General features: G+C 39.4%; 1 protein-coding gene across 1 annotated transcript in view; it reads left to right on the plus strand.

Moving 5' to 3' along the window:
* PDE10A (phosphodiesterase 10A) overlaps window positions 1–26,912 on the plus strand; it is a 336,032-nt gene that overhangs the window by 278,717 nt on the left and 30,403 nt on the right. The window contains exons 9-14 of the mRNA XM_065680432.1: window positions 10,879–11,019; window positions 13,500–13,655; window positions 16,396–16,446; window positions 18,316–18,374; window positions 23,096–23,147; window positions 25,617–25,759. Coding sequence (XP_065536504.1) covers window positions 10,879–11,019; window positions 13,500–13,655; window positions 16,396–16,446; window positions 18,316–18,374; window positions 23,096–23,147; window positions 25,617–25,759 — 602 coding nt within the window. The remainder of the gene's footprint in view (window positions 1–10,878; window positions 11,020–13,499; window positions 13,656–16,395; window positions 16,447–18,315; window positions 18,375–23,095; window positions 23,148–25,616; window positions 25,760–26,912) is intronic.

The following is a 26,912-nucleotide window of genomic DNA, read 5'->3' on the forward strand; positions in this document are numbered from 1 at the left end:
TTGTAACTAAATGGTAATGCATTAGCCTACTTTCTGTAAGAAAATGCCGTTGAAAATTAATTTGGATATATTTGTCTTTTTGAATATTTAATTTAAAGGATGTGTCCAAGTGAGATGAATCACTGTCCAGCAAATACTGTCAATATATTTTTATTTATTATATTTTTTTAAATGTGAGCAAAGAGATACTGGGTAGGATAAATGGCAGAAAGGAGCTAATTCTTTAAGCTGAAGTTTCAAAAGTTATAAAAATCCTTCTCATTAGTCTGGACAAAATAGTTGCTGAACACTCATGGCCACATATTGAAGAATGGCTTCTATTTTTTGGTGGCTTAATTTTTTGATGTTTGGTTTTGTGACTCAAGTTTTGCCAATTCAGCAAAACTAATTTCCCACCCCTCCCAATCTTAGCGTTTGGCTTTTTGTTTGTTAGCTTGAGAAGTGCACATGAATCTGATGGTATTTATGCAGTCAGCAGCCTCAGGTTTCAGAACTAGATCTGATGTAGCAGTCGTTTCCACCATGCTTTCAAAGAAATAATTTGTGCCTGAATACAGCTTTTCTAGAGTGTCTGTGTATGTCTTTTTGAGAATTAAATACTGGAAGGGAATTCTGTAAGAATGGAGGAATCCTGTGAATAAGTAGATACCTACTCTTTCCCAAATGGTTTCTTATGTTTAGCTATGTGTATTCTGATTATATTCTGTAAGGGAACTTAGGATCAAAACTGAAGCAAAAGCATTAATTCTACTTCATTTCAGTTCCTGCTATAAACGTGTGTAGGTATAGTTGTGCTTGTTTAAAGAAACTGAAATTTGGAAATCCTGATGAGTGTTAATCTCAGCTAAGGGACATTTTTGCAATATGAGATTTCCATAACTGCCTTTAGCCTAGATTAAATAGTGTGTTTCTGGATAGGATAGAAGATAACTTCCTTTTACAGAAATTCTAGATATTTACAAAATGAAAGCTAGCAAATGATTATTACATTCTGTGTGCTACTATTCCTAATATGGAGATAATTGCTATATTGATGCTGTTTTCTTTTTCATGGGTTACTAAGAGTTCATTTTTTAATTGGAATTTTGAATTTGAAATAAATTTTTGTTTGGTGCAGTATGTTTTATGGGCAGCACTTCCCATACTGAAACCTGAAAATTTGTTAAATGAGAAGTTCTAGATTAGCTGGTACTTTTCTTTTTGTAAAACATAGGTGAATCGCTGGCCTTTAAAGGAGGAATTTGTTTTAGGAAAAAAACTTGTTTGGAGTTTGACAGCACAAATGGCAGTTTGTTAAAATACTTGTCCACATTTTTTTCTTTATGGACTTATTTTCTTTCTCTCTGTTGAAGTATGCAAAACTGTATCTTGACTTTTTCTAGAGTTGGATAACAGCATAAGGACAAGGTAATTTCTGGCTGACAGGTCAGGTTGAATGCCTTCAGGTTCTTCACTTGAGTGAATTTGCTAAAAATGGAAGATGCCACACCAATTGAAGGTTACACTGCATTTCTTTATGCAAGTATTGCTAAGAATTGGTGCCAGAATGAGTGTGGCAAGTTCAGTTATTTTAGCTACTTTCTGGTTGTTGAAATTGCTTGGGAGTGCTAGCACTCTTTTGCACTCTTTGCTAAGGATGTTCTGCTTTTCAAATGATTGCCTTCAAGCAGGTAAGTACCACTTCCATGCTCAACTCCTTCCTTCCCCACAGGTTGCTCTGTATATCAGAATCTGTTTTTGCGTATGCTATACATATGGTAGAATGCATTGCAAAGTACTCAGGTATTAGAAACAATGCAGCTTCTGGGCAGATCTATGCCCATACTGGCTCTGGGTCTTGAACTGTCTATGTAATAAATCATCTGTGTCCATGGGATAGTGCAGTTATACAAATGAATTTATTTACTTTTAATGTATATTACAGGTATTTTGCATATATACTATATACTGGAAACGCTTCCAAAACAAACAGGAATGTTTCACAACTCTCCAGCAAAGGACTTTATTTCAGTTTTCTGTTTTATTCCTTATGAGTATGAATATATAGTTCATAATTCTCATGTTATGACTTTAATTGAATATAAACTTCAAACATGAGTTAAAGTTTTTGCTGAAATCCTTGTAGTGGATGTAGTGTGTGTGTAAATCGTGTAAGTATCAATGCTAGCTGGGCATGGATTTAAGCCCATAAGCTGACATCTTTACAAGACAGTATTTCTAAAGCACTTCTTACAGCTACAATTTCTAAGGTATTATTATATTATCTGATTCTTCAGATGCTTCTTGTTTAAAGTCCTTACTTGTGTGATTCACCTCATGATTACATTGTGATTCCTACGTAGAGATGCATGACTTTGAATGTGATAGGCATACACTTAAAGTAGCTGTTCCGAGGTCTTGTGTTACTTACTTCCTGAAGATGCAAATTGTGTTGACAAAGAGATCATCCATCCTTCAGACAGAAGTTTCAAATAGCTTTATTGAAAGAAATAATTATGTGAGGCCACAAATATGTGCACGTACTCTGTGCTTCAGGGTGTATTTTATTTAGCTATTCTAGAATTTCTGCTCATACAGAAATTGTTGCAGCTTGATTTGCAGTGCCACCTAGTGCATTGATGGGGTGGGTGATTTGAATTATTAAGAACCAAGGAAAAAACGTGTGCTTGCTAGATGCCTCAGGGTCTTGTGCCTCAGGCTGAGGTGCAGTATTTTGAGTATGTAGACATCTTCGCTGAAATTTGAGTCTTTTAAATGTGTTTCCAGGTGAAAGCCTTCTAGCTGCAAGTCAATCCAGAAAATCTTGGTCTCTATCCTTGAATTGATTCTAATGTCATGTACTCTTTATATATATAAAATGGAAGAAATCTGTTGCTTTCTTATTTGCTTGTGGATAATGATAGCAGAGGGGGAAAGCTGTTGATGAGTTATAGGGTCTTGAGTTTAACTTTGGGTCAATACATTATCAAACTGAAAGACATCAGATAACTGTCAATATATATTTTAGTGAAATTTTGTTCTTGTTTCATTTAATATTTGGGTAAGTGGACTTGTGGAATATGGTCATGATGTATATACTATAGGTAGAATACAGAACTGGTTAGAAGACTAGACAGAGATAAGTCGCTTGTGTTTCACTATCAGAATACCTGTGTATTCTGATACATATGTGTAAAATACCTGTCAGGAGGTGCTGATCGTATTGTGTTATGAGACTTCAGCTCCTGCTCCTCATTATTTATGAGGATTTTAATCTGCTTCCTCTGCCAAGCATTAGATTTTGAATAGAAAAAAAAAACAAATTTGTGTGGCCAGGTTATGACAGGATGGGAGGATGAGCATCAGAAATTGTTCATGTGCATGCTTTTAGCTGTTAAAGGTGAAGAGTAACGAAGGTTTCTTCAGCCGCAGTAAAAGAGGTTCAAGGTACATTACTTAATCATTTTGACAGACTGTGTGCATGGCACCAAGAAAAGAGCACTAAAAGCCATGGTATTATGGCTTATTGGTTATGTACTAATTTAGTTATGTATCTGAAAGCCAAATTTGTGTGTTTAGCTGTGAATTGAGAATGCTGTCATGTTGCTATCCCTCAGGAACTGATTACAGTGGACATCATTCTGAACTCGTGTAGACTGGAAGACTTGTTAATACATTGGCATTTTAAAAAGAAATTAGAGATTAAATATATGCTGCCTATACCTAAAATGCATCTGAAATATGAAAGGGTGAATTTTGTTATAGCTGTCTGTGTTCACCAGTGGTTGAACTTTTGTTATAGTTGTTACAGTTTTTGGATTTTCTCGTTTAAGTTTGGATTTTTTTAAGCACCTCTTGCTCCCTGTTGTTATGTTTAGGCTGTTAGTGGATTCCAAGCCACACTATCACATCAGTCAAAATTCATGAGGTTTTTTTTCACTTTATCAACGTGAATCAAGAGATGAAACAGGAGGGAAGAAATAATTGTGAGGATTCTGGGCACAGCTGGAACAGACAGCAGGAAAAGAAGCACCTTGTGCTCTGCGGTTTCAACAAGGTATAGGAGGTTTCTGGTGTCAGGCTTCAGTGTCCCCTCCCTAAAAATACATTTAAAGAAGTCCATCACCATATGGGACTTGTTGGAAAAAGATTGGTCATAGTGTAGTTGAGCTTCATGTAAGTAAGGAGATCTGTCTGTGTTTGGAAGGATGGGGAAAGAGGTCAAAATAGGGAATTGCAGGATCTCTTGGGCCGCTGTGTTCCAGAATGCATGAACCTGGAAGCTTTCAAAGGGTTTGCTCTGCAAGTGTTTGCTCTTTTTTGGGTTTGTTTTTTTTTTTTTTGGGGGGGGGGAGGGGTATCAAGCCCAGAGTGACTTTCTCACCTTGGTTGCCTTCTTCCCCCTCAGCAGCAGAGATACCTAATTCTCTGTCTACACTAGAGCATAGAATCATAGAATAGTTAGGGTTGGAAAGGACCTCAAGATCATCTAGTTCCAACCCCCCTACCATGGACAGGGACAGCTCACACTAAACCATCCCCCCCAAGGCTTCATCCAACCTGGCCTTGAACACTGCCAGGGATGGAGCACTCACAACCTCCCTGGGCAACCGATTCCAGTGCCTCACCACCCTAACAGGAAAGAATTTCCTCCTTATATCCAATTTAAACTTCCCCTGTTTAAGTTTTAACCCATTACCCCTTGTCCTGTCACTACAGTCCCCGACAAAGAGTCCCTCCCCAGCATCCCTATAGGCCCCCTTCAGACACTGGAAGGCTGCTATGAGGCCTCTATGCAGCCTTCTCTTCTCGAGGCTGAACAGCCCCAACTTCCTCAGGCTATCTTCATATGGGAGGTGCTCCAGTCCTCTGATCATCCTCATGGCCCTCCTCTGGACTTGTTCCAACGGTTCCATGTCCTTTTTATGTTGAGGACACCAGAACTGCACACAATACTTCAGGTGAGGTCTCACAAGAGCAGAGTAGAGGAGCAGGATCACCTCCTTCGACCTGCTGGTCACGCTCCTTTTGATGCAGCCCAGGGTACGGTTGGCTTTCTGGGCTGCGAGCGCACACTGAAGCCGGCTCATGTTCTTTTTCTCATCTACCAGCACCCCCAAGTCCTTCTCTGCAGGGCTGCTCTGAATCTCTTCTTTGCCCAATCTGTAGCTGTGCCTGGGATTGCTCCGACCCAGGTGTAGGACCTTGCACTTGGCATGGTTAAACTTCATAAGGTTGGCATCAGCCCACCTCACAAGCATGTTGAGGTCCCTCTGGATGGCATCCCTTCCTTCCAGCATATCAACCGGACCACACAGCTTGGTGTCATCGGCGTTGTGGAGTCTCCTACACTGGAGATATTCAAGGCCCGCCTGGACAAGTTCCTGTGTGATGTACTGTAGGTTACCCTGCTCTTGCAGGGGGGTTGGACTAGATGATCTTTTGAGGTCCCTTCCAACCCTTGGGATTCTGTGATTCTGTGAAACTTGCTGAGGGTGCACTCAATCCCACTGTCCATGTCAGCGACGAAGATGTTAAACAAGACTGGTCCTGGCACCGATCCCTGAGGGACACCACTCGTTACCGATCTCCAGCCGGACATTGAGCCATTGACCACAACTCCGTGTGTGCGGCCGTCCAGCCAGTTCTTTATCCACCAAGTGGTCCACCTATCAAATTGATGTCTCTCCAATTTAGAGACAAGGATGGTGTGTGGGACAGTGTCAAACGCTTTGCACAAGTCCAGGTAGATGACATCAACTGCTTTACCCTTCTCCATCAGTTCTGTAGCCCCATCATAGAAGGCCACCAAATTGGTCAGGCAGGATTTCCCCTTAGTGAAGCCATGCTGGCTGTCACCAAGCACCTTGTTGTTTCTCATGTGCCTTAGCATGCCGTCCAGGAGAATGTGCTCCAAGATTTTACCAGGCACAGAGGTGAGACTGACTGGTGTGTAGATCTCTGGGTCATCCATTTTCCCCTTCTTGAAAATGGGGGTTATATTTCCCTTTTTCCAGTCATCAGGAACTTCACCTGACTGCCATGATTTTTCAAATATGATGGCCAGTGGCTTAGCATCTTCATTCGCCAGCTCCTTCAGGACCCATGGATGGATTTCATCAGGTCCCATGGACTTGTGCACATTCAGATTTTTAAGATGGTCTTGAACCAGATCCTCTCCTACAGTGGGCCCAAGGTCTTCATTCTCACAGTCCCTGCTTCTACCTTCTAAGAACTGGGTGGTGCAGTCAGAGCCTTTGCCAATAAAGACTGAGGCAAAGAAGTCATTCAGAACCTCTGCCTTCTCCAAATCCAGGGTAGCCAGTTCTCCTGAGAGCTTCCTCAGGGGGCCTATGTTGTCCCAAGTCTGTTTTTTGTTTGCTACGTACCTGTAGAATCCCTTCCTGTTATGCTTAACATCCCTGCGTAGGTTTAATTCTAACTGGGCCTTAGCTTTCCTAACCTGGTCCCTAGCTTCCCGGACAACATCCCTGTACTCTACCCAGGCCGCCTGTCCTTGCTTCCACTTTTTATAAGCCTCTTTTTTCCTTTGAATTTTCCTCAGCAGCTCCTTATCCATCCAAGGAGGTCTCCTGGCCCTTCTGCCGCACTTCCTTCTAGTTGGGATGCAGCACTCCTGAGCTTGTAGCAGATGATACTTGCATATCGACCAACAGTCTTGCCCCCCCCGCTCTCTAGAGCTATATCTAATGGAACCTTACTAAGCAGGCTCCTGAAGAGGCCAAAGTCTGCTCTTTTGAAGTCCAGGGCAGTGAGCTTGCTGCACGCTCTTCTCACTGTTCTGGGGATCTCAAATCCGACCATCTCGTGATCGCTGCATCCAAGGCTGCCCTGGAGCACCACATTCTCAACCAGCCCTTCCCTGTTGGTGAGCACAAGGTCAAGCATGGCACCTCTCCTTGTCGGCTCCTCTATTACTTGCAGAAGGAAGTTGTCTTCCACACAATTGAGGAACCTCCTGGATTGCTTGTGCCGTGCAGTGCCATCATTCCAACAGATGTCAGGGTGGTTGAAGTTCCCCATGAGAACAAGGGCCTGCGAGCGTGAGGCTTTTCCTGTCTGTCTGTAGAGTTCTTCATCCACAGGTTCTCCTTGATCAGGCGGCCTGTAACAGATCCCCACAGTAATGTCTCCCATGGCTGTTTTCCCTTTAACCCTGACCCACAAACTCTCTGTAAACTGCTCACCTGTCCCCAGACAGAGTTCCATACTCTCCCGCCTATCCCTAACTTAAAGGGCAACTCCCCCTCCCCACCTGCCAGGCATGTCCTTTCTAAAGAGCCTGTAACCTTCCATTCCAACACTCCAGTCATAGGAGCCATCCCACCATGTTTCTGTGATGCTTATTATATCATACCCCCGTAGATGTGCACACATCTCTAATTCCTCTTGTTTGTTCCCCATGCTAGGGGCGTTTGTATAGAGGCATCTGAGACGAGCTCCAATTGAAGCCGGCTCGTTGGCTGGAGCAGCTGGAATATATGTACATTGTTCCGAGCATTTATTATAGGTGTTAGATATCTATAATTACTTAACTTTTACCAGTCGATAGACCATGACATTACTGTAGCATTAAATATCTATTCATGTTTACCTATTTGTGATACCGGCATACGTTCTCACTGCAGGTGGTTATAGCAGCAAAAGATACTGTGAGCAGTGCACAGGCATCCTGCTGTCTCCTTAACCTTTTCCTTACCTTATCTGTATAGTGTTTGGGAAATTATGGGACTTTATATTTTCTCATTTCCTTTATTTATTGACTATATATTGTTTTAAGTTGTGGTTGAAGATCTCCTAGTTCTTTATTTTGATTATTAATTGCTGTTAGGTATCACTACCAAAAGTGCAAACTGTTAGTCTCTTTCTGAAGTACATTGAGATTTGGGAGGAAAAATACCATGCATGTTCAGTACAGCTACTCCATGGAAGGAGTGTCTTTCCTTCCAACTGCATGCGATATATGAAATAAATATGCACAAATGTCTTGTCAGAGCTAAAATACTATGTGGCAGTTCCATTTTCTCTTTAAAGATAGTTTAATTCTCAGCTGTAGCATAATATTAGCAAATTAATAACTGGATGAAAACCCCTTTTCCTTGTCTTGCTGAACTTTTTGAGATTGTCTGACTTTCTGTTTGAATAACAGAACTAATATTGACTTACTGGTTTTGTCAGAATCAAATGTTTTTCTCACTAAATGAACTCAGCTAAATGCCCTAACCATTGGACTACTGCTTTTGCTTGGATAGACTTCACTCTTCTTTTGGCTGTGAATTCTGTGCTTTTCTTTGACAATTTGTTTTCACCTCAGCATAAAGTTCAACTTCCTCCTTCCAAAATGAGATTCATCCATCACAGCTAATGTACCTTCATCGCCACAGGAGTACCTGCATCTGGTGCATTATATTGCATCTCCTTAGTTTCTCAACATTTCTGTATGTTCTTTCTGAAATTGTTCAGTATGTTTTATAATGTGCCTTGCGTGTTTGCAGAATAATGAAATTATAATTATGAGAGGATGCATCTCAGATCATTGCTTCATTTTCTACAGCTGACAGTAGATGAATTTTCAGGTGCAAATTGTACCTGTAATATTCCATGCTAGAAAACAGCCCCTGTCTAGTGATTTACTTGGTCCCACAGGGTCCAAATTGGTAACTGTTGATCTCTGAAGTGCATCTCCTTTCTTTCATGCTTGAGTTTTCTTCATCTTGTGATCCATTTGGCTCACTCTAAGCCACAGTGCAAGGCATTCTGTAGGCTGTGCAGTGAGCTGTGAAGTTTATACTCGAATGGTAATTGGGGCCTTAGCTACAATAGCTATATTAATAAAAACTTTTTATTGTAGTTTCCATCTATAAAATGAGGATAGCATTGCCACCCAACTTACAGGGGGGTTGTAATAACGCATGGTTAGTGACTGTGACATACTTGGAATACAATAGCATAATATTTAAATAATACAAATTAGAGTGTGAAGCTCCCTGCTGAGCTAAGGCTCAGCTGAAATCTTACTTAAGCAACTTAAAAGTTCTTTGTTCAGTCTTTCAAAGCAACACTGCATTCTGAGCTACTGGAATCTGGAGTTGCCTGTGCCTGTGCCTCTGTCTATTGTTATAGAAACCCTTGTGAATTATAAACATAGGAGGCAGATTAGTTGTAATTAATACTAATTATCATAACTGTTGATGCTGTAGAATCTTGGGAGCTTGACCCTTGTAGCAGCCCTAATGAAAGCAAAGTCTGATAATAAAATTAATCAGTAGGAAGGAGTGGCACATTATGTGGCCTTTCTTATCAAGCATGGTAGTAGTACTTCATATGGTGGCACTCTCATCTATCTGTGGTATTATCTGTGTAAATAATAACAAAATAATAAAAATTTTAAAAATCTATTTTCCTAGCAAGGAATGTTTCATCTTAGTTCATATGCTTTAAGGTCATAATTTAAAATCATGCAGCTATTTAGCAGTAGAATTACTAACTACAGGTGCTTTCTGTGCATGTTCCTAGTCTTACAAATTTATTTGGTGAAATAAACTGTATCATTAATTATATAAATAAGAAAACACAATTTGCCAATAGAAGGTGGGTCTCTGAGGTGGTGCTTCAGCTGTGTTAATATTAGGAATGTATAAGGAGGGATGGCTCAATACCATAGGACAGTAAGCTGGAGTCTTGAACATAGAGATTTGATCCCTGCTGTTCTAGGACTACATGTAATCTTTTCTGTCATTTATTCTTCATGTGCCTGAATTAATTCCCTTTGCGTTTAAAGGGTAGTAGCTCTGAGTAATGAATAGGGTGTGACGGTGGTAAATTTTGAGAGTCTGTGGTCATCTGTAGCTTTAGGAGACACATAAATTGATGGATGTAATGACACAAAGGTAGAAAGATGAAACGGAAGTTAAAACTTCTTGTTTGTAAAATGAACTGCTCCTGCTGATTGCACGGGAGACTCTTTTTTGTGGTTTTGTGATTTTAAAATTAGTTGTCACTAACAGACTATTGCTTTGCAGGTTGTCTGGGGTGGGGTGCTAAAGGAAAATTTTAAGGAGACTGTGATAAAGACATTGTTTTCCAGCATTTTACTGTTCCATAAAGTTTATTTTTCATCCAAAGAGGAGTAAAATTTTAGATTTGAAGTGTTTGGCATAAAGAGGGTTTGCATGTTTGACTTTTATGTTTAGTTTTCTGTTTGTAAAATAATGTTTGCAATCCCATTCATTCTCATAGTGTTATCTTTTTGTTATAGAACAATTATCAGATGTTTCTGGATGAGTTTAATGGTATGAATGTCAATACCTGACAATGGTGTGAATTGTCTTTTCGACAAATGGGACACTTTTAGGCAGGCATCAAGTAGGGTGTTGCTTCTAGTATAGGGGACGTATGCATTCGCTTGTATTAGGATGATTTTGAAATTAGTTTTCTTTAGGATGAGGTAAACAAGAAATTTAAAGATATCTCCACTTTTTGAGTAATTTCTATTGAAATAAATGAGTGCATCCTACAAAACAAACAAACAAACCAATCTATCTTACTCTTGCAAGGTCATCTTTTCTTTTGTGAGTCTTTATGCAGTATACTGTGTGTTCAGGGTGAGCACAGTCCAGTCCTGATATGATGACCTGACTTCAGCAGAATAGTTATCTGCTCTCTGAATGGTGACTTTAGAGCAGGATTTCCTAAGATTCCAGAACAGTTGAGTGGAGTCCATCCAACTACTTCTCATTGTCAAAAGCTGTGTTTCTCTATATTACCTCCTTTAGCCAATCCTTTACACTGAGTAGGTAGCACGGTAACTCTGTAAAAGTAATGATGCTTTCTAATTGCATTCTTTCATTTTTTTTTTCTTTTTTTCCTTCTAACCAGAGTCTGTGTGTATTTACACCACCAGGAGCTAAAGAAGGACAACCACGGCTCATTCCTGCAGGGCCCATTGCACATGGCACTACAGTATCTGCTTATGTAGCCAGATCCAGAAAAACGTTGCTAGTAGAAGATATTCTGGGGGTAAAAAGCTTTCTTTTTAATGAGATGATTACAGCATGTTCTTAGAATGAATGGTTTAATAATGAAATGTTTATTGAGCTGAATGTATAACAATAGAATTTACATCTGTCTTGCTACCAAGAAAATAAAACTGAGTTTGGATTGGCTTGATGGAATAATTTCAGAATATCTCATTTATTTTTAAGTGTTTTTTTTAATTTTAATAATTTTTTGGTTGTCAAATAAGGGAAGTAATGGACTAATAGTACCATAGTCACTTGGAGAGAAAAAAAAAACACCTAACAGTCAAAACTCCTGTCCTCCTGGTCTTGAAATTCTCAGTGTGCTAATCCCAATCAAGATGACTTCTGTACAGTCAACCAAAGTTAGATTTAATTATAATGCAGGGCTCACACTGACAGGAACATCAGTCAGAATTCTGGTTATTAGACAGGCTTTTGATATCTGCTTACACGAGTGTAAAGCTACAGTACTTAAAATATTGGTAGACCTACATGAAAGGCACACTAATGTAAATGGTATCAAAATTCAGGCCTTTGTCCGTAAAAGGGTTCAGAACATCCTGAGGTGATATTCTGATAAATCTTGGTACTCTGTATGTCCATCCTTTTCATTTCTTATTTTAAATTTTATGCTGTAGTCACATCTATACAATTGTGCAAAACTGGTATTTAAACTGTACTTTGTGAGAACACTTTATGATCAACTATGTAGGTTACGAGAACACCAGGGAAGTTTAAATTCTTTCCTCTTTTCAGTGTGTTCTATCCTTTGAGTTCTGTCCAGAAAAACAATCTTTGGATACTGTGGCCAAAATTGGACATTGCTGTCTCTATTTTAAAAAATATCCGTTACAAAAATGTATGACCTTTATTGGCAAAACTCAGGCTATAAACAAAATACCAAATGCCTAATATAAGTACACTTAAGCAGAACCACAAATGCAAAAGGCAGAAGCCACTTTTCCCTGTAGTAACAGTCAGTGCTTTCTCTGGACTATATAGATTTTATATGTTTCTAGTGTTTTTCCAGTCACATACAGGGCTGGATTTGTTACTGGCAATTTCCAATTAATATCATTATATCCTCGTATCAAGGCTTGTATGTTTTGTTTTTCCGTTCATAATAAACTCGGTGAGGGGGAGGTAGTGAGGAGGGGGTTTGAACTTCGTTAGCTTACAGTATCAATGGATTGCTGACTGAACAGGGATATTCATTTGGGTGACGTGTGATTTTAGTAGCATCTCAACACCGACATAAAAGTGCTTACAGATAGACTTGCCAGCCATGTCTGGAGGGGCGAAGGGACAAAATTAAAACACGGAAGCAGGAGGCTCATGTTGCAGTGCTTACCACTCTCCTGTGCCTGTCATTTGTTCCTAGTGGTTCAGATTGATTGTCATCTTAGTAATTAAGGTAGAGATTACTTGCTGTTTTTTTAAGAAAGGAGTGATTTTAATCAGCCTTGAAGGAGTGTTTGTCTTGGCTAAGGCTTTCGGTTATACAAAGTTACAACCCCCAGCCAGCCACTGAGGAGGAAAATATGTCCCCCAAAATTATACTTGAGAGTAAGAATCTTCCTCCTCTTGCTTATGTATCCTGAATAAACCAGTGAAAATGTTGTAAGAACAAATGGCAAAATAATCCTACCAGCTGCTATAAAGGGCCCAAATTCATAACTTTTCATCTACACAGGGAATGTCCAAAGCTTCAGCTCCCCATGTAGGAAAACTCACAAACACCTGAGAAACCACCTGGATGTTACAGTTAGTAAGGCAGCCTGTGGGGAACATCTGGTACAAATCAAGTACTGAAGGACTGATGTGCAACAAAGCGGGTCTCCCACATTTCACATTGGCTAGTTACTGCCTAACTAGCAAGAGGAGGAAGATTCTTACTCTCAAGTATAATTTTGGGGGACACATTTTCCTCCTCAGTGGTTGGCTGGGGATTGTAACTTTGTACAACCGAAAGCCTTAGCCTCGGATTTTGATTTTTGTTCTTTTGCAGGCACTGCTGTCTCCTTCAGAACCCTGAAATCTGAGCAGTCCACTTGATTACAAATGCTTTTGGGTTTTTTTGGGGGAAGGGGAAGCGGGTGAGGTAGTGTTGTTAGTTTGCGTTTTTACTTAATCTGGACTGGTATTAGCAGTAAAGTGCTGGTTTGGCCACCTGTGAGATCAGAGAAAATGTATTATAAAAACAAACCTAAAGCTGGGTCCAATATCACAGCTAATTCTGACTTTACATCAATAAAGTTATCTGTAAATGTAAATTAATGCTGACCTTTTAATTGCATTTTTTTTTTTTTTGTAGATGTCTTAATACTGTCTGTGAATTGTGCTGAGATAAGAGATTTAGTGAATTTTAGCATTTTCCTGCAGATTTGATCAGCCAGGAGGGGGAGGAAGATGTCAGTATATCTTTCATATTAATGTTGTGACAGTTACTTTTTATCACTTTATGTTTACATTTCCTAGGATGAGCGATTTCCCAAAGGTACTGGACTGGAATCAGGGACACGTATCCAATCTGTTCTGTGTTTGCCAATTGTCACTGCAATTGGTGATCTAATTGGTATCCTGGAGCTTTACCGTCACTGGGGCAAAGAAGCCTTCCACCTTAGTCACCAAGAGGTGAGCTCATGTCTGGCCTTTGCCCACTTCCCCACAATGGTCAGCACTTCAGGATCACCATTCTCCCCCAACGCTCTTCCCTCTCTCTTCTCATGTGTTTTGTACTTTTTTTGTACTTGATTGTTGTTCTCATTAAATGTTATTTATTGAAAAATAAAGCAGTGATTTGTATTCTCAGGAGGTAAAATGAACATATTCAAGTACAAGGACACAGCAAGAATTTTGCCTTGTGTTCTTTTGTGGCAAAACAAGTTCAAGATTGCTTTATCGATTATAAACTCAGTACAGAGTTGTTACAGAAGTTTATGCAAGAGCGGGCAGATGAAATATAAATGTAAATCAAATGTCAAAACCCGAAATAACTTCATGTAAAAAGGATGCTGACAAGTTATTCCAAGTCTCAATTTTAACTTTCCAGCAAGGCTTTATTTTGAAGTATGGAAAAATTTGGGGTTTTTTTAGTGGGCTTTTTTTGGTGTGGCTTCCCACCTGAACAAACCCTATTGTAAAACATAATGTTGCAACATTGTAGCACAGTATAGTAAGTCTCAATTCTAGGTCTCACAGGAGGGAAAAGTGAGTTTATTTTAGAACAGAAGCGAAGCAAAGAGATTTCATGTGTTTGCATTCACATTCTTAAACTTACAGACACCAAGGTGCATGTGTCCAGGAGGTTTTTCCAGGAATCACACACGGAAATGCATATAGTCTTTCCAGGGCCTTTCGCTGGGAGGACAAGGAATGCTGGCTGTTGAGTCCTTATGTCTCCTGTTTTCTTCCTAGGTTGACAACCATGTGCTGTTTTTGGGTCAGCCTTTTCTTTTGCTTTTATGAGCTGGCATCTTCTGTTTCTCTAGCCTATACTATCTCTTTGAGTGTCAAGATTTATTCACTGTCCTTTGTCTCCTGACCTAGATGTCCTTAGAAACTGTTGATTACAGTATCTGGATGACATGCTGATCTAGGTGCCATTCATAAAGCTCTCTTTTGCCTTTTTTTTTTTTTTTTCTTCCTTCTGATGCTTCCTCATCCTGATATTCATAACCATCTTCCCATTTCCATGACTGTGCTTTACGCTCCATGGTTTATTGTATTTATATGAGGCCTCTGTAGCTACATCGTTCATATGTGTCCATTTGTCAATCCAAAGTTATGAGTTGTTAGCCAAGTACAAACAAATCTGGTAACGGAGCAGATGTCTCAAAAGCTATTGCTGTATTAGAAGTATTATAAGTGCATCTTGGTTCTTGTGTCTGGGTGAGGATCCCTGTTATGTCCCGTCTACACGTTAAGAAAGTTCATACATTAGGACAAATGTAGCATTCTTTTCTCTCTGTATCCTTCCCCAGAGAAGGGAACCTGGACACAGAGATTAGGGCAAAATGGGGTGAGTTGTATCCATGTCTGTTGTCTCGACAGTGGTACTAGATGCACCATGGTACAGTGTGGCTGTACTGAACAGGAATTATTCTTGTGAAAAGAACAGAAAATGTGCAGACAAGAGACAGTAAAACCAGCCCTTCCAAGGGAGGAAAAGCCAGCAATATTTGTCAACTGTATATTCCATTCATCAGTAACCTGAGTAGCCTAGCATACATGTGATGATCATACATGTGTGTTAGTTGGGCAGTCAGTGTTGCTTCAGCCTCAGTGTTATACCTGATATTTTTCCACCAGATAAGTAGAGGTCATGGTAAGGAACTGGATTAATATGGTGGCGACAGTGTCCCTGCTCACGGCACAAACAACAGCTATTCATACAAAAACAGGCTTCATTAATTCTCCTGCTTACATACAATTGCTCTATTGTATTAATCAGTCTGCAATTCACATAGGTCTCAGACATGTATGGTTCTGTGTAAATATGTGCCTTTTCTTACAGATGAAATACCATCTGTAACTGGTTAATGAATGTACTACTGCTAGAGAAAGACTGGCCGCTAAATAGAAGTATTTTATTAGTAAATCATAAATATTTAAAGGTCACTTTCTGAGTGTTCTGAAGCATTCTTTTCATTTTCAGGTTTCAGAAAGTCTTTGGATACCATTAGCAGTTTTTATTAAATGTGTACAATGTGTTCTGTTTGGTGGTGGGGAAAGTACTTTAGGAGGGTATGCAGCAGCAGCCCTCTTGTACTTCTGTCCTCTGTGTTCCTATAAAGCTCCTGTGTTTCAAGGACAGGAGATTATTCATGGTAGCACATCTTAGTTAACTGCAGTTTACATGCTATTTGTTTGAAATGTTGCCTGGAAACTGTCATTCTTAAAACACTAGTCTTGAGCTGAGGGATCAGGTCTGGTTCTTCTGCCACTGAAATGGTAATGATTGAAACAGTGCCTGTTTGCAGATGGAAATAGCTGTGGCTCAAGAGATACAGCCCCAGAAAGCTGTTGCGGGATATTTTATTTCTATGGCAGATGCCTTTCAACAGTGTACATAATGTAATTTTTAAAGCCCTTGGCTTATGATGTATTTATTTTGATGTTGTGTTTCTGAGCTTATGGGTTCCCAATACTGCTTCTGAAGAGCATTTGTAAGCATTTTCTGGATACTGATTTTGTGACTGAATGTGCCTTACTAAAATTGAAACACTTGCAAGTATACCGAGACTTCCACAAAATAACTGTCTTCCTAAAGTCTGTCTAAAACAGCTCAGTCAATTTACTTAGCAGCTGAATGGGAGAACACAAGAACATTTTCAAGGTTTCTTCAGAGTTAGTTTCTTCTCTTTTGTTTCAGGTTGCAACAGCAAATCTTGCATGGGCTTCAGTAGCAATACATCAAGTACAAGTAAGTGTGAGTGGTTTTTATTTTTTTTATTGTGTAGCCCTTCTGCCAGAACTTGACCAGCAGGAACATGGATAATGGTCAAATTTAAGTGGAGGTCACTATTAGAACATTGATTCAAGCTCTTACTTGAACCTGGGAAAAATATACTAACATTTCAGTGTTCATTATGCTGGTTTTCCTCCCTTGCAACCGTGGATCAAAACAAAGAGAAAAACCAAAACCGAATCTTTAACAAAACAGTTAAATAATTGTTAAAGCAGAATTATAACAACTTTGCAGATTTTTTTTTTTTTAGGGAACTGCTAGGTTAACTGTTTGCTTTTCTTCTGGTTTGGTAATCGGTTTGAGATTATTAGGTGCTGCTGGCTAAGCCTGCTCTAAGCAATCCTTACTAGCTGCTTCATGGACCTGTAAATACTCCCACGAAGGATGCTACATGCTGTCCATAGTCGGGTGCTTAATGAAGCTCCACACAGTGCAAGCTGCTCTAGCAAACCCCAGCAGCTTTGCTAATAGGTTTTATTACTTCAGCTAATAGAAGACAGCAACTCTGATGCTAAACGTATTCTGTCAACTCACAGAAGATGCTAAAAATAAATTCTTCTGTTGGTTCACAGGAAGAAATTCATGGTGTGCTTTTTTTCAAGGTGTCTTTCATACATTTGACAGACGACTTGCTGAAAGTTTCCTGCTTTGCTTTTCTAGGATCTAGTATTCAGTGCTGGAAGTCATTAACTTTGGGATGATATTCAGCCAGGTTTATTTAGGCAGAATTACCTGGCATAGAGTATTGTATGCCAGTAGAATTACAATTACGTGCAGTTGCAGCTTCACTTTGTGAAAATGACTCCCTCTTAAACCAAGAAGTCTTTCACACCTAACAAAATAAGGCAAGTTTAGTTTAAGCCTGTTCAGTGGTCATTTTTATTTCGTAGAATCATAGAATCATAGAATGGTTAGAGTTGGAAAGGATCATCTAGTTCCAACCCCTCAGCCAGGCTTTAGGAAGTAGTCGATGTCAAGACTTTGTACTTAGGTTCCTAATTATATGCATGAGTAAGGCTTGTGGATGTATTTTATCATATTTTGCATGTTTGTTTATGTCTGCATTGCACAGATGAAAGACACTACTAGTTCTGAATGATATTTATTTATGTGAAAGGTACAAAAAGTAAAGGCTTGTGTTCTTTTTTTGACCCCAGTGCTTGCTGTAGTAATCTACAGGTGTACAATTCTACTTTAGATACAAAGTATGCAATTAGATGAAGTACAAATGCAGTTCAGAGCTTTGCTTAATCTAACGCATTGCTTCTAAAATGCAGTATGCTTAGTGGGTTTTGTGTTCATATTCATGCTGATTTTTCAAAAAGTTGAGCATATACTGTCAGCTACTTAAGTTTACTTAAATTTGCCTGATGTCAGTCTTCCGTTTCTACTTTGTCAGTCTGCAGTTGCTACTTTGCAACCTGGAAAAAAGGTAAAAGTATGGTAAGGGAGAAAGCACACAAAGTATTTGACATTCTTAGAAGAGCTGAGTGTCTGGATAAGGAGGTGTCATTAAGTTGATTCTATAACTAAATTCAGTGGCAGCCTTTGAGGCAGCATGAACAAGTGTAACAACCAACATCTTTTTGAAGAGTCATAAGAAAGATGTTGCTTGCATTTAATAGTTTTAACTCAGCAGCAAATAGCTAAGATTGAAGCCCAGCACACAAATTGAGCTTTTAATTTTATGTAGTGCTGTAACATAAGTATATACTGATAGTGGTATTTTTTCATACAAATTAAATGGCTAGAGTGTGTGAATTCAGTTTCACTCTGACTTCAGTGTTCTTCTGGAGCAAATGATAACGTAATCTGTGCTTCCAGGTGTGCCGGGGGCTGGCCAAGCAGACTGAACTGAATGACTTCTTGCTTGATGTATCAAAGTAAGTGTGATTTGCACTATAATCTCATCAATTTACTTGATGAGATTTTCTAACATGGCTTTTCCAGTCTACCTGTGTTTTCTTGTGGTGTTTTAGAACCATAGAATAGTTAGGGTTGGAAAGGACCTTAAGATCATCTACTTCCAACCCCCCTGACATGGGCAGCGACACCTCACACTAAACCATCCCACACAAGGCTCTGTCCTACCTGGCTTTGAGCACCGCCAGAGATGGAGCATTCACAGTTTCCCTGGGGAACCATTCCAGTGCCTCACCACCTTCACAGTAAAGAACTTCTTCCTTATATCCAATCTAAACTTCCCCTGTTTAAGTTTTAACCCATTATCCCTTGTCCTATCACTGCAGTCCCTAATGAAGAGTCCCTCCCCAGCATCCCTATAGCCCCCTCTTCAGACACTGGAAGGCTGCTATGAGACCTCCACACAGCCTTCTTTTCTCCAGGCTCAACAGCCCCAACTTTCTCAGCCTGTCTTCATACAGGAGGTGCTCCAGTCCCCTGATCATCCTCGTGGCCCTCCTCTGGACTTGTTCCAACAGTTCCATGTCCTTTTTATGTTGAGGACACCAGAACTGCGCACAATACTCTAGGTGAGGTGTCACAAGAGCAGAGTAGAGGGGCAGGATCACCTCCTTCGACCTGCTGGTCATGCTCCTTTTGATGCAGCCCAGGATACGGTTGGCTTTCTGGGCTGTGAGCGCACACTGCAGCCGGCTCATGTTCATTTTCTCATTGACCAGCACCCCCAAGTCCTTCTCTGCAGGGCCACTCTGAATCTCTTCTCTGCCCAGTCTGTAGCTGTGCCTGGGATTGCTCCGACCCAGGTGTAGGACCTTGCACTTGGCATGGTTAAAGTTCACGAGGTTGGTATCAGCCCACCTCACAAGCGTGTCAAGGTTCCTCTGGATGGCATCCCTTCCTTCCAGCATGTGAACCAGACCACACAGCTTGGTGTCATCGGCAAACTTGCTGAGGGCACACTCAATCCCACTCTCCAATGTCATTGGCAAAGAAGTTGAATAAGACCGGTCCCAACACCGATCCCTGAGGGACACCACTCATTACCGGTTTCCAGCTGGACATTGAGCCATTGACCACAACTCTTTGCATGCGGCTATCCAGCCAGTTCTTTATCCACCCAGTGGTCCACCTATCAAATTAATATCTCTCCAATTTAGAGACAAGGATGTTGTGTGAGACAGTGTCGAGCGCTTTGCACAAGTCCAGGTAGATGACATCAACTGCTTTACCCTTCTCCGTCAGTTCTGTAGCCCCATCATAGAAGGCCAGAAAATTGGTCAGGCAGGATTTCCCCTTAGTGAAGTCATGCTGGCTGTCACCAAGCACCTTGTTGTTTTTCATGCGCCTTAGCATGCCTTCCAGAGAATGTGCTCCAAGATTTTACCAGGCACAGAGGTGAGGCTGACTGGTCTGTAGTTCCCTGGGTCTTCCATTTTCCCCTTCTTGAAAATGGGGGTTACAGTTCCCTTTTTCCAGTCATCAGGAACTTCACCTGACTGCCATTTCTCAAATATGATGGCCAGTGGCTTAGCAACTTCATTCGCCAGCTCCTTCAGGACCCATAGATGGATTTCATCAGGTCCCATGAACTTGTGTATGCTCAGGTTCTTAAGATGGTCTTGAACCAGCTCCTCTCCTACCGTGGGCCCAAGGTCTTAGTTGTCACAGTCTCTGTGTCTGCCTTCCAAGACTTGGTTGGTGTGGTCAGAGCCTTTGCCAGTGAAGACCAAGGCAAAGAAGTCATTAAGAACCTCATATTTCTTCACATCCGGGGTAGCCAGTTCTCCTGATAGCTTCCGGAGGGGGCCTACATTGTCCCTAGTCCGTCTTTTCTTTGCAATGTACCTAAAGAATCCCTTGCTGTTATCTCTAATGTCCCTAGCCAAATTTAATTCTAACTGGGCCTTAGCTTTCCTAACCTGGTCCCTAGCTTCCCAGACAACATCCCTGTATTCTTTCCAGGCCACCTGTACTTGCTTCTACCTTTTATAAGCCTCTTTTTTCCTTTGAATTTTCCTCAGCAGCTCCTTATCCATCCAAGGAGGTCTCCTGGCCCTCCTGCCACACTTCCTTCTAGTTGGGATGCAACACTCCTGAGCTTGTAGCAGATGATACTTGCATATCAACCAACAGTCTTGGCCCGCCCTGCTCTCTAGAGCTATATCTAATGGAACCTTACTAAGCAGGTTCCTGAAGAGGCCAAAGTCTGCTCTCTTGAAGTCCAGGGCAGTGAGCTTGCTGCACGCTCTTCTCACTGTCCTGAGGATCTTGAGTTTGACCATCTCATGATCTCCGTGGGTTTTTTGCCTGTGTTTCCCCTCTTCTGTCAGAGTTAAGCATGGCCCTCTTTTGAGAAGTGAGAAATAGGATTGCCATCTCTTTTGATGGTGAATTTTAGAAGGCTTGAAAGGACTTTATGAAAAGTCAGTTAGCTTGCTTCAGCTTCCTTCCCCCTTTTTGTGACATGTAGATATATACACACGTTCATAAATATACACACTTCAGGGATATATCTGAAAAATCAGGGCTGCCTGATTCTTCGCAGTTGTTTTTTCCCTGCCTTTTTAGATGCTCTTTTCTCATTTTCAAAGACTGTAAGTGCGTGTGCTATGTTTTCTTTCAATTTCTTGTCACAATAAATGGAAGATTATATTGGAAACACAAAGAAAGCGTAAAAGCTTGGGCTTAGACTTGCAAAGCCAGTTTACTGTCTTAGGTGATCTGCTCTTCTTTCATCCCTTTTTCTTTGTTGCTGCTATTAGCATCTTTAAATAGTAGAGATAGCCAATAAATTAAAAGACAAACCAGAGTTGTACTTTTGGTAAGTCACAGACTAGGGTGTTTAACAGCATTTTATCTGACTAGCTGGTTGAAGAATTTTTCAGTGCATCACAGAGGACTGATGATATTGTGGAAAAATGACATGTCTTAAATTTTTGCTGATACAAACCCTTTTGTGGGTCATGATGAACAATTCTTGAGCTGATGAGATTAGAAGACGTCCAAGATTCCTATGCCATTGCTCAGGAATGCCGGCAGCCTGACCCCGCTGGAATGGGGAGTGATACGCTGCAGGGAGGAGTCTACCCCTTGCAAGGACAGCAGGCTGGTTGTATCCAGATGTTTTTCCTAGCTTTTTTCCACAGGGATGGCCTTTATTTTTATTTCAGCTTCAATTCAGAGTGTGTCTCTTAAAGGACACTCTCAACATTCCCTTACCAGAGCTATCCTGTTGCTGCAGTGTCTTGCACCATTATGATCCTTTCCAGGGTGCTCTTGTGTTGCTAATACCTGTTCTGAGCTAGTTTACCAGAGAATTCTGGATTAATCTGCCCAAATTTATGGACTTGCAATTTACTCTTGGTATGTAGTACCAAGATTATTTTAAATACCTTTGTAATTATTTTAGTTATTTAAGATAAAAAACTGCAATAAATACTGCAAATATTTAATATGAATTTCTATAAGAAAATATTTTGCATAAAGTATTATCAAATCTAGAATTATTTAGTTTTAACAACAAAGAAATCCAATGTTTTGAGCAACAAAATTGGGATATCACTTAATAACAACTTTATGAACTTCTTGTAGGTGAAATCTTGCACTCACGAGAAAATACTCCTCTTAGAAATGGTCTGTACTTTTTCTTACATGGAAAGAGACTCCTATTCAGTAAGGAAACTGTTAGCATGCAATGTCACTGGGACATGTTCTGTAACATTTTAGAAAGGGCATAGCATGCAGTGCTCACCTCTTCATGTCCCTGACAGTGTTAGACTAGCATATGTTTCCTTTCCACTAGACCCAAACAGAAGTGAGCTGTATAGATGTTCAAGGCCATGGGACAATATCTTTCTGTCTGCAGGGAACATTGTAATCTGAGGGCTATTAAGACTTGGCATTTGGAAGGTTTAGACTTCTTTTACTAATAAGCTTGACCTTTCCCTTTCAATGTTCTTGACTGTCCTTGGACAGTTACCGCTTTGCTGCGAAACAGAAATACCTTATTCTTTTTTTTTTTTTTCCCAAGTCACAAGATCAGTCTTTTTCTGCAACCTCGACATGCTACACCTGGCTTAACAGAGAAGACTCAATAAGAGTTTTTTTAATTGTTGTCTTTTAAATAGTGTTAAAAATTGTATAATAGGATGTAAATTTAGCCACAATACATAGTTTCCATTAGTTCTTAGTACGTAGTCCTCTATATGTAAACCTAATGAGATATTTTGAAAGCATGCAGATAATACAAGAAGCAATGAAAGAAATGTTTTCTTCAAATCTTTTGGATTGCTTTTCTTTCCCTTTTTAATTGTCCTTTTAGAATTGCCAGTGTGTAAAGGGTGCCAAAGCATCTTAGTACATTCTTAGTGTTGCTCAGCAGGGGCCTATTTAATCAATGGCAGGCAGTTTGCTAGTTTTTTCTACGGACAGAATTCCACATATTATGGAGAATATGCTACAGTTCTGTCATTGTACAATAATGACCTAAAGAAACAGGGCTAGAACCTTTTCTCAATTCCATTGTGCTATAGCAAGCCAGTCAGTGATTTTCAAGATGCAGAAGTTTGTCCTCATGTATTTGTGCTCCACTGTTAAGTGGTTGTGACACCAGAGCCCACAACAGCCGTTTGAGAAGTGTTTGCCTAAATGCCAATATTTACTAACTCTTCTTTCTCTGCAGAACGTATTTTGATAATATAGTTGCAATAGATTCTCTACTTGAACATATAATGGTAAGTTGTCTCTTTCACTTCTAAGTTTATTAGTCTTAGTTATTAAAGTCCTTCATTCTCCTTCCCTTGAAGTAAGACATTGCGTCATTGAAATATATGAGCTGTTTGTGATGGACATATAACTCCAACAGTATTAACATCTCTGTGTGGAAGAATGTGGTAGAGGTCAGCTTGATATTTCATTCATTTCACAGCTTTCATAACTAAAGAAACATGACTGACTTTGAACTAAATGGTTACTATTGTATTTTATAGAAGGCTTGAAAATTGCAACAAAAAAACTTCTGTTTTTATTTCAGCTTGTTGTTATTGATTCCTTTTTCCTAAATTCAGTTTGCTACATGCTGCAAAACACTCTTGAAGAAGTTACTGTCTGTAGGAAAGACTAGAGGTCAGACATTACTCCTGGAGTGTTTGTACCAGTTGCTGAATGAGATATGAAAGACATGACATTCTTTTTACTTTGCAAAGGTGGCTGCACCCATAACTAGAGTGACAGAGTCAGTATTTTGTAAAAAATAAAAAAAACAACACTAAAACCAAGTCTGTTGAAATAACTGTTCAATGAATTAAAGTACGGTTCAGAAATAGATTATGTTTCTGAAACAGTTCAGAGTTATTTCCTGGATAGTGCTTACAAATACATATGGACTGGTTGCTTATAGCATGTTTTGAGTGTTTGACACATGAGTTATGCTTTTTAGTTTTAGGAACATTCATTGCATAGTTATTGTTTTTCATTAATGTAAATCTTCATCAGCTCTGTGATAGCATTGTTCCAGTTTGTGTATTCAAAAATTACTCTCCAACAGTACTTCAATATGTGCTCCAATCTTCAAAGTGATAGTCTTAGCCAGACTATTCAAAAACAACAAACTTAGAATGCAAACAATATTGAAGTGGTTTTATTTAGAAACTTGAATTAGTAATGGAAAATATTCTGTAGTGTTTGTCTTATTCTAGTTAGTACACAGTCAAGAATTCTGCACACAGGACACATTTCTGAACATTGACTTTTCCAATTTAAATGAATTAAAATGCATTAAAAATAGCTTAACATTTAAAAGAACTGGTATAATATAACATATGGCATTGAGAACAAATATTGATATTCTTCCCTGTTCTTTCACTATGAATAGGGGTCTGGTGGAAAACACAGTTGGCAATAAAATATGCTTACTCTTCATCTTCTTTGCCATGATTCTTTATTTTAACCTGTATAGATGTTTATACTCGGCTTCCTTTGTAAGTTGTGGCAGTTGGCTCTTTCTTGGGCCAATTAATTGAATTACATGTTTGCGCATTATTGCCATTTTATGGGAGTGTGATTTTATCATTATGTGGCTTATTCTATGTCTCACAGTGAGAAAAGAGTAGAATCCAATTTTATCTCAGTACTTCACCCTTTAGTGATTGCACTTAAAGTTTTATTTGTTCCTGTAATAATAAGTACAGGGATTTTAGCATTCTTTTTAATTTTCATTAAAATCTCTCAACACAGATCCACTTCAGATCATGCTCTACCATGCCGTTACTATACTTTCTGAGCAGATAGGATACATAGGAGACATCTGAATTGGATAGAGTAGGTTCTTGAACCTGACTGATATCCTAAGTTAACACAATGATCCTTGTTCAGCTTCAGTTCTCTTTCCGCTTGTTCTCCGTCCATCATATGTTGAAACATTTCAGTGAAGAGCGGCTGTGTTCTCGAGATGAGATTCTGTTCTGATAATCAGTGGTGGCTGCCAGTTGGTTTTGCTAAGATGAAACTAGTTGTTTCAAAGTATGATAGATACCGTGCAAGTCTGTCGCTCTATTGTGGCACTTCCTTGACTACGGGTGGTACCTTAATGGGCTTTGGTTAGTTCATGTAGTTCAAGTTTCAGCTTTTGTGAAAGAACTGGCACTGGCATTAAGAGGGCACAGCCTTTCCTATTCTGCTGCATAGAATAGGGCAATCCACAAAGGCACTTCTAATCTTTCCTATTTGTTCGTTGTTATGTATTACAGGCAAATTTAGCTTTCTTAGAAACAAACACTATCCACTACCTTATGTCTGTCTTTGCTGGGTATTCAATATCAAAAAGCCAAAAATATTCTTAGATATTGTTATATCCTATCTATTTAAATCTAATAAAGACAAATAGTGTCTAAACATAGAGGGAGGGATGTTTTTTTCTTTTTTTTTTTCCTTTTAGCAAACATTCAAGCCTCTAAAGATATTCCTGCAATTCTTAGAGAAGAACACTCTAATTTAAAAAAAAAAAAAAATACTGAATAGAAGGAACACTTTCATTTGGAACTGTGTCCTAAAAGATTGCTCTGAAGGTGGATGCTCCTTCAGATTTTCATACTGGATAATTTCTCAAATCTTGTAACTACTGAGGAATTACATTTTTATCAGATAAATGACTGAAGATAATCTAACTCATGACCATTAACTCTAGTTTTCTTTTTTATCTGTAGATATATGCAAAAAACCTGGTGAATGCAGATAGGTGTGCACTCTTCCAGGTTGACCACAAAAATAAGGAGCTGTATTCAGACCTTTTTGATATTGGAGAAGAAAATGATGGGAAACCTGTCTTCAAGAAGACCAAAGAAATAAGGTAAGAGTAGCTAGCAGAAGAATGCAGTTTCATTGTAACTACAGATGTGGAGGCATTTTATTACCCAGTCTCTGTGCCTATCTGCAGGTACCCTGACAATACTTGTCATACTGTGATATCATTCCCACCAGGACCCGCCTCCAGAAGGTAGTACTTCTGGGAATGACATTGCAGTGGCATCGAAACAACGTCTCTGAAGCTATAACGTCACTCCTGGAAATGCCGTCTTCCGGAGGCGGTCCTTTTGGAAATCATGTTGGGAAAAAAACAGAGGTGTTCTGAGGTAGGTAAAGGTGCAGGTAAAGGTGCACCTAATCCATAGTCTGCCAGTATGGGACTTTTTTTCCCAAGAGGAATTGAAATTTGTGCAATTCAAGCACATCCAAAGCAAGGAAGTCACGATTTATACTTCTTATGGATGGATTAGAAACATGTAGACTTTAGTGTGGACAGGTCATTAGTTTTGAAAATTTCAAGTCCAGTAGTTTAGTTTTACTTCTCACGTGAGTTCATTTTCAAACATTTAATTAATTGTGATTCTGATGTATGCTTGAAATGGTGGATTTGAAAATGTATGTGGGCTTGAAATGAACACACAGGATTCTCTGCCTAAAACGGATGCGTCTGCTTCATGTTGCAAAGTACATAATTTTCACACACATGCACTTTTTTAATGAAAGAGGCAAAACAAAGTAAATAAAACATTTTTCACTTTTCAAAAATTATGAATCCTTAATAGATACAGGTTGAGATATGCACCTTCTTAAAAAGAAAGAAATTTATGACTAAATATCCTGCACTAAAATTTTGTTAAAATACTCAGCACAGATTTTCTCAGATTCCTTGTTATTTTCTTCTTATACATTTAAAGTTCTAGACCTATATGAGATGTGATTCATGTCTTCACTTAGACTCCTTTAGACAAACTTACTCCCACTTACTACATTGTGTGAGTGAGAATGGAAAGGAGTCAAAATTGGTGCAATTTACATACTGACAAGTAAGGAGGTGGTATGAATTAAAGAAGGTGACCTGCTTTAACATGCACTTCATACTCCTCCTTGATAATTGTTTTATTTTGCTTATATCTCTGTCTTTTCTGTGTGAACATTATTGAAATGTTAACTCTGAGCGCAAAGGTGTGAGCCATTTC

Source organism: Lathamus discolor, chromosome 5 (assembly GCF_037157495.1).
Source record: "Lathamus discolor isolate bLatDis1 chromosome 5, bLatDis1.hap1, whole genome shotgun sequence".
NCBI classification, from domain to species: Eukaryota; Metazoa; Chordata; class Aves; order Psittaciformes; family Psittacidae; genus Lathamus; species Lathamus discolor.